Source organism: Tupaia chinensis, unplaced genomic scaffold (genome assembly GCF_000334495.1).
Source record: "Tupaia chinensis unplaced genomic scaffold, TupChi_1.0 Scaffold000604_1, whole genome shotgun sequence".
NCBI lineage: Eukaryota > Metazoa > Chordata > Mammalia > Scandentia > Tupaiidae > Tupaia > Tupaia belangeri.
Window position 1 is genome coordinate 1,495,108 of NW_006160122.1, and position 7,797 is coordinate 1,502,904.

The following is a 7,797-nucleotide window of genomic DNA, read 5'->3' on the forward strand; positions in this document are numbered from 1 at the left end:
AGGAATGGAGGTGGAGGAGCAGGTCAAGTGTGTGGATAATGAACAGATGACAGGGAGCAGGGACAGAAGCCTGGAGAACAGAGTGGCTATCTGCTGCTGTCCAGATGGGAGATGGCGGTGGCTTGGCTCACGGTAGGGAAGTGAGGCTTGGGAAGAGTGGTGCTGGAGAGAGGCGAGAGGGGAGCGGGCTCTTGCCGAGAGGCACAACAAGTCCAACTGTGCAGACTGGCGGATCTGAAACTGTGCTGGGGCCTCCAGGGCTGTCCTATGGCTGTGCTGACTCAGGCTTTCCTCCTACTCCCCAGGTATGGCTCCCACGGTGCATTTTACCGCTACCAGAACAGCATGGGCAAGAGCCTCCCACTCTTTTATGTCTACGACTCATACCTGACATCCCCTGAGGCCTGGGCTCACCTCCTGACGCCGAGCGGGCCCCACTCCATCCGCAATACCCCCTACGATGGGGTCTTCATAGCGCTGCTGGTGGAGGAGGGCCACACCCACGACATCCTGGCTGCAGGATTTGATGGCATGTACACCTACTTCGCTTCCAACGGCTTCTCCTTTGGCTCCTCCCACCAGAACTGGAAAGCTGTGAAGAACTTTTGTGATGCCAACAACCTCATGTTCATTCCCAGCGTGGGGCCTGGCTACATTGACACCAGCATCCGGCCCTGGAACAACCACAACACGCGGAACAGGGTCAACGGCAAGTACTATGAGACGGCCCTGCAGGCGGCCCTGACGGTGAGGCCCGAGATCGTCTCCATCACCTCTTTCAACGAGTGGCACGAGGGCACCCAGATTGAGAAGGCCATCCCCAAGAAGACGCCGACTCGCCTGTATTTGGACTACCTGCCTCATCAGCCCAGCCTCTACCTGGAGCTGACCCGCCGCTGGGCAGAGCACTTCATCAAAGAGAAGGAGCAGTGGCTGATGTGAGGGCCTCGGTGGGGCAGGAGGTGCTGATGTCCCAGCTTCTCGGGGAGATGCTGCCATGAGGGGCTCAGCTGCAGCCACGGGCATGAGCTTGTCCCCAACTCCCCAACTGGGTGCTTCTGGGTAGACCGTTGGCCTGTTCCTCAGGCCAGTGGTGCAGGGTGCTCTGTAGCCATGAGAAGAGGTGGTGTTCTAGAGGGAACTGAAGAGGCTGGCAGGTACCTGGACTCAGCCAGGGCCACTCCACATCCTCAGCACTCAGAATCCCCTCCGGCTTTGAACTGAGGCAGATTGGTGCTGGGGGATGGAACCTGCCAATGCTCTCGGAAGGGCGTTGGGGTTCAGGGCTGGTATGCAACCCTGCTCCCTCCTGTCAGCCTGCGTCCTCTTCAGGCCTCCTTCCCACGTCGTTTGTCTTCTGAGCTAGGAAACCATTATTGGATGCTTTCCAAAAGGGAATTTCTAGGTGTAAGCTCCTCCCAGTAGATTCCTAACCTCAATCACCAGGAACTAACCCTGAGCATTCGTTCCCACATTCACGCACCACCCACTGATGAAGCACCTCACTCTGTGCTGCGTGCTGGGAAAACCTGACCGAGGAACTGAGACAGGGCCTGTCTTCCTGCAGCTTCCAGGATCCAGCTTTCCTTCTTTGGTGTGGCCTTGTAGCGAGTGCCTGGGCAGTTGTTTTTTCCTTGGTTTTACCCAGTGCCAGGAGTTCAGTTTTTTCCTCAAATACCTCTGTGCTCTGGGTCCCACTTTCCCCAGATGAACACCTAGTTCCAGAGAGGACTAGGATGCCCCCTCATTAGCAGAATGAATGGAATCCGGCCCACTTGCTAGAGCCATTTTCAGTGCTGTGATTTGTATTAAATATGAAGTGGTAATTCCTAAGCAAGCATTCCTTTTGCTCTTCAAGACCTCACAACACACTGACATATAGGTTGGGCAGGCTACACTTGGAGCACAATGAAGAGTGGGTTTAAGAAATCACTAGTTTAAACCAGACTTCTAGAGGGGATAGTTAACAAACCAGTGCTTATTTACAAATAAACTAATGTGCTAACTTGCAGGGACTGTCACTGAAACAAGGCCCTGGAACAGCTTCCTGGCAAAATTCTTCCTATATACTTGAAAATATGTACACTGGAAACTACCACACCGAGTTTATGAGCTCAAAGCTGACTGTAATTCTGGAAACCGGGGTGGGGCGTAGAGGAGGGAGAGGAAGTGGCCCAGTGGTCACCTAGAGGACACCGAGCTTGTTAGGTAACATACCAAGCCTACCAGGCAGGTGAGCATGCCCGGCCTCCTGGCTCGTGCTGCCAACCAGGTAGGCAGGGACTGACGAGAGGGCTAGACGTCGACATGTCGCAATTCACAGAGGACGGTTAACACTGAGGCTCCATTTCACACACAGAATTTGACAAAATACTTCAACTATGGCCAGGCCAGGGGGCAAGGTCAGTCATTCTCACGGACTGCTGACGGCAACGTAATGTGATTCGGGTCTTTGGAAGGCTAATCTGTATCGAGCCATAAACACGCCATACACTTCGACTTAGTGATCTTACTCTAAAGAAATAATCCAATAGAAAAATAAACCACTTACAAATATGTTTAATGACAGCAGTTTTTCAAAATAATAATAATAAAAAAAGTTGAAATGCCCAACAATTATGTTTAACACTTGGTATGCATATTGATAAAAGGCAGTGCTGAGTAAACACTGGACTTAAAGATGTTACAGGTGTACTTAAGTGGATTTTATGCAAAAATAAGGAAGTCACTCTATAAAGGATAATACTTATTTTCTAATTCTCTTTAATTATCAGAGGGTGTATGTGCTTGCAGGAGAGAGGGGTTCCCGCTCACCTACCCACCGCCATGGGACACAGTTACACCACAATCCTTTTTTCTTTTCTTTCTCCTTCCTGCCAAGATTTCAGGCAAGTGCACACATATGCCTGGCATCCTTTTCAGGCCATAGGTTGCAGCGGGTCATGTGGGACTGTGATCCCAATGCACAACGCCTGACCGCTGCACTTTGGGGCCAGCCCTATTTTCCAGTATTCTCTATCTGGATCCCCACTTCCACCACATTCCTGCCCACTGAACACACCTGCTACTTCACTGCCTGACCTGCTTTCCTGCCAGGCAGTTACACGGCACCACTACTCCCACTGGTCCAGAGGAAAAGGCGTTTGGTCTGTGGCTCTCCAGTCTTTCCCTTAACCTGGCTGCAGTGCAGGAGCCCAGACCCACACCTTTAGTCACCTGAGACTGGTGAACAGCACCAGCACCTCTAGCTGGTTGGACCTGAAATGCCACCACCTGCCAGAGAGGTCTCGCTCCCTAAATTCTAAATCTATTACTTTTCGACAAAAAGAGAACAAAAGCAGAAATTTATCACAATAAGGCCACTCTGGGAATGTTCTTAACCTCTCCTCTCGGCATGTGGCTGATAAACGAACTACGAGGAATACACATAACCTCCCCCAGCTGTGAGGCTCCCCCAGCAGCCTTGGGACCTGGTCTACAGTGCTCAGGAAGACATGCTGCCTTAAGGCCCAGGCTGGTGACGTTGCTCCAGTGGCCTCTGTGAAGGAGGCCTTGCCAGCACACAGACTCGCAGTATCCAGCCGCACCTGGCGCCTGCCCTGGCCCAAGTGTCACTAGCAGGGTTCGGGAGAGGGGAGCAGCCCGTATTTCTGTTGGAGGATGGCTGTGGTGTTTTCCAGGGCACTGCAGGAGAGAGAGAGGACAGGCACAGTCTGTTTTCTCAACCGTGAGCCCACCGACCTGGTGATTGGGGCCCGCTATGCTCACTGGTAATATGTGCTGTTTCTCAAGCCCTTGAAGAATCTTTCTGAATCCTAAAAAAGCCAGCAAACTTAAACCCACCACACCCACCAATTCTCCAATCCTGCCTATACCTGCCAGGACAAGACAGACATTAACAACCTTCGTCGTCTGCGTTTCCCCTTTCCGTGTTTCTCCATCCTCCCTCGAATCCCACCCTCCACACTACAGGAAAGACGCTTACCAGCCTGCACGAATGATACCAAACTTTCCAGGCACAGACAAATCAACCACAGTTGAGCCGAGGCGACACACAGGATTCTGGCTATCCCCAATTGGCCCTCCATCAATGACCAGAGACAACTGAGGCCAGAGGTCTCGGAACTCCTGAGAAGAGGGGAGGAACAGCATGAATACGATCCCTGGCCTCTGTGATGAGGTCACACTACACACGGGGTTAGTAAGGAAGACAAAGGCCTCACACCTTTTTTTCCTTGAGCGGTTTTTGCTATAGGGTGCGTGTGCTAGCCAGAAAGACAGAAAGAGAGAGAGACAGAGACAGAAAGCGAGAAATCACCCCCCAGAGGGGACAGCCATGCCGCAATCCCTTCTCCTCCATTCTCTTCTCAGGATCTTGGGCACGCGTGCACATGCGCCCGGTGTGAGTTTAAGCCACCAGGTCTGGGACTTGAACCATGGTCGACTATATGGGAGTCCAGTGACATAGCCATTATACCAAGTGCTGGTCCCAAGACTTCACATTTTTGAAAAAGGTGGTGCCTTCCTATAAGTAGGGAAGAGGACCCTTAGTTTAGGTCAGCTGTGCCAAGGCCACTGCATTCACAGGTTTGAGATACTCCGCGGTCAGTGCCCCAGCCAACACTTGTCTAGAGCTTAAATGAGATTTTGCTGTGCCAAAAGGAAATTCCACACATTGTTTCAGCTAGAATGTAGGGAAGTGTGATGACTGGGGCTCTGGGTGAGTCTAGAAATGTAGGCTCTAACCTTGAACTTCCCATCCTGTGTGCTGAATGCCAAGTTCTTTACCCAGGCCTGTAAAACTAGGGGGTGGCTAGACGATCACTAAGGGATCTTCCAGTCCCAGCACTCTGGTCCTGCATCTCAGGGGAATGCTGGATCAAGGCAGAAGAAAACGGTCTGGACTCTACAAGTATGTGCCAGCAGCAAGCAGTTCTCTGGCTTTGGCAAGGGCCACTTCCACCAGAACCACAGGAAGACGCAGTGGTGGCAGTTAGTCCTAGGAGTTTGGGGTAGGGGATCATAAATACTGGTTCCCATGCTGGATAGGTCAACTGACTGCAGACAAGGAAAGACCGCCCCGCTTTCCGGAGAGTCACCAGGACCAGGAAAGGCCTGTGGTCTGAGAACGAGAATGCGGACAGATGCTGATCTCTTACTTTCCAAGGCCCCTGAGCCCACTTTCTAGGTCTGGACAAGAACTCCGCCAACTCCCATGCTCGACATTTAAATTAGTAAAGTTTCTTTATTCCAGTCACAAAACTGCATGAGAAAGAGAAAGCCCTACTAACAGTGTCTTATCATGTCATGATCCCCTTTCCTCAACCCTCTAGTTTGGCAGGCTCCTGGAAATACCTGTGCACATGCATCCAGCCATGAGTTCCATCAACCTGGGGATCAGAACCCACAGTCAGCTAGCTATGTGACCCTCAGCACTGTGGCTCAATTTGCTACCGACTGTGCCTACAGGTGGGGCCTACATGTAAGTCTGGTAAGAAGAAAGGTAAAATTTGTGCCATCATTTTTTTTTTTTTTTGGAGAGGTTTTTGCTTTAAGGGCGCATGCGCTCACCAGACAGACAAAGAGACAGGAAGTGATTGGCCACGCTGCAATCCCTTCTCCTCCATTCTCCTCTTGGGATCTTGGGCACGCATGAACACGCGCCCAGTGTGAGTTTTAAGCCACCGGGTCCGGGACACGAACCGCAGTCGACTACGTGGGAGTCCAGCGACATAGCCATTACGCTAACTGCTGGTCCTCCATCATTTTTTTTAAAAGAGAGATTTTTGCTATAGGGCACATGTGCTTGCCAGAGAGACAGAAAGTGAGAAATCACCCCCTCCCCTGGGGAGATGGCCACGCTGCAATCCCTTCTCCTCCATTCTCCTCTTGGGACCTTGGGCAGGCACACATGCCCAGTGTGAGTTTGAAGCCACTGGGTCCTGTGGGAGCCCAGTGATGTAACCATTACACCATCTGCTGGTCCCTCATTTGTTTTAAGCTATACAGCCAAGACAATCAGAATGATACTCCTTTAGACCTGGCTTGTGGCAGAGGTAAGTAAAAATCAGGTAAAGACCTGGGCCAGTCATTTAATGGCGGCAGACCAGGAGCAAGTGAGTTACTCCCGAGCCTTAGGCTGTTCGCCTTCCTTCATGACACTGCTGAGATCCCCAGCCTAAAGTGTTCGCCAACAACTGCTACTCCCACAGAAAAGGAAGACAATGACTCTACTCATCACAATCTTTGCTCATAAAAGCAGATGAAGGAAACCAACACTTCGTCCAGCCTCTCAAACTTTTGAAATGAAAACCTTTAGAAGCTCCTTTAGTTTGGATCCTTCTCCCATCCCCTCTCCCTTGCCAAGCGGGCAGTTCCTGCTGCGGGACCCACAGGGTTACTTTCCTGCCGGAGCACTATCAACCTGATGGCTCAGAGCCAACAGTTTTTGGCCTGGTGACGTTTCTGGAAGATGGAGGGGTATTTCTTACCTCCACATTCAGAGAACTGGCCTGGGAGCTGAGGTTGGCACTGGTAAGAGCCAGCGGGCCACCGAACATCTGGGCCAAATCCTGCATGAAGGCGTGGTCCGGAATCCGGATGCCAACGAGCTAAGAGAGGGGAAAAGGGATCCACAGACAGTTAGAAGGGGCAACTCTGGTCTGGTCCGTGGTGCAAACCAAGTGGCCAGAAGTCGTCTGGGGATGCCAGGAAAACATGACTCACAGGAGTGAATGGGTTCAGGTCCTGGTTGAGCTCCTCTGTGCGTTCCATCACCAGAGTCACTGGTCCTGGCAACAGATCTTTCAGGAGCCCCTCGGGTACTCTCACATGGCAGTACCTGGGAGACCAAGCAGCACAGAACCCAAGAATGTTAAGGGCAACCCTTTCCTAGACTCTGGGCAGGTCCAGGAAAAGGGTCCTTGGGGCCTACCATGGGCTCTGTCTCTCTCGCTGCTTCACCCCACTAACAGCTTGACTCCACGAAGGTAGGGTCCAGAGGAGCACCCCAGGCCCGGAGCCCCCATGCCTGCGGTCTCAAGGACTACAAGGCACCGCCAGGAAACCGCGACCCTGGCACCGAACTCCGCGTTTCATCCTCTCCAAGGCGCTCGCTAAGGAATTACACTGCCGGGTTTGGTTCCTCTTTTCCGTAGGGCTCTCCCCGTGAGCACAAGAGCGCCAAGAGAAGGGGCCGTCCTAGTCTTTTCGCTGCGGCGTCCCGGCCTCTGGATCAGGGCTTGGCAGACGTTAAGTGCTGGGTATATATTTCCAGTTCCGGATTCCTTGGTGAGCTTGGACAAGCCCCTCCCGCTCTCTGCGCCTCAGTCTCCCATGCCTGTCACCGGAAACCCCTCCCGCGGTGCCGCCCCCAGCGGGGCCGGGTCGGGGCGGCCTCACCTGTAGACGTCGGCCACGCGGCCCAGGCATACGGCCAGCGGCTTGGCCTCGCTGCGGCCCTTGAGGCGGTACTCTCAGCCCCCTGCACGGACGCGCCGGAGACATCCGCCCAGGCCCGCTTCCGGGAGGAAGTGACGCTCCTAGTCAGCTTCCGGCCCGGGAGGCTCAGCCCCACCTCCGCGCCGGCCCGCTTAAAGGGACCACGACCCCCAGGAGGATTGAAGGAGACCGGTGGGGACGGGGCGGGGCGCAGCTTTGCGGAGCCCTAGCGCAGCGCTGGGGAGGGGGCGGCCGAAAGGGGGGCGGTGGTCGGGCCGCGCGGGCGGAGATGGAATGGGGCCCGGGCTCAGACTGGTCACGGGGGTGAGAGGGGGACCGGCGGGGCGGGCGGGGGGG

General features: G+C 53.6%; 2 protein-coding genes across 4 annotated transcripts in view; one reads left to right on the forward strand and one right to left on the reverse strand.

Annotated features, from left to right (window-relative positions):
* MANEAL (mannosidase endo-alpha like) overlaps positions 1-2,673 on the forward strand; it is a 7,009-nt gene extending 4,336 nt beyond the window's left edge. For all 3 annotated transcript variants that reach the window (XM_027775764.1, XM_014591623.2, XM_014591624.2), the window contains one exon: positions 306-2,673. In XM_027775764.1, the coding sequence (XP_027631565.1) occupies positions 306-942 (637 nt within the window). In that variant the 3' untranslated portion in view covers positions 943-2,673. The remainder of the gene's footprint in view (positions 1-305) is intronic.
* YRDC (yrdC N6-threonylcarbamoyltransferase domain containing) lies at positions 2,540-7,472 on the reverse strand (the record flags this gene model as incomplete). The annotated part of the gene is given in 5 exon segments (XM_006158615.2): positions 2,540-3,684; positions 3,986-4,128; positions 6,492-6,611; positions 6,727-6,841; positions 7,402-7,472. Coding segments are annotated over 5 exon segments (519 nt in total), but the record flags the coding sequence as incomplete, so codon positions are not given.
* Between the last annotated feature and the right edge of the window lie 325 nt (positions 7,473-7,797).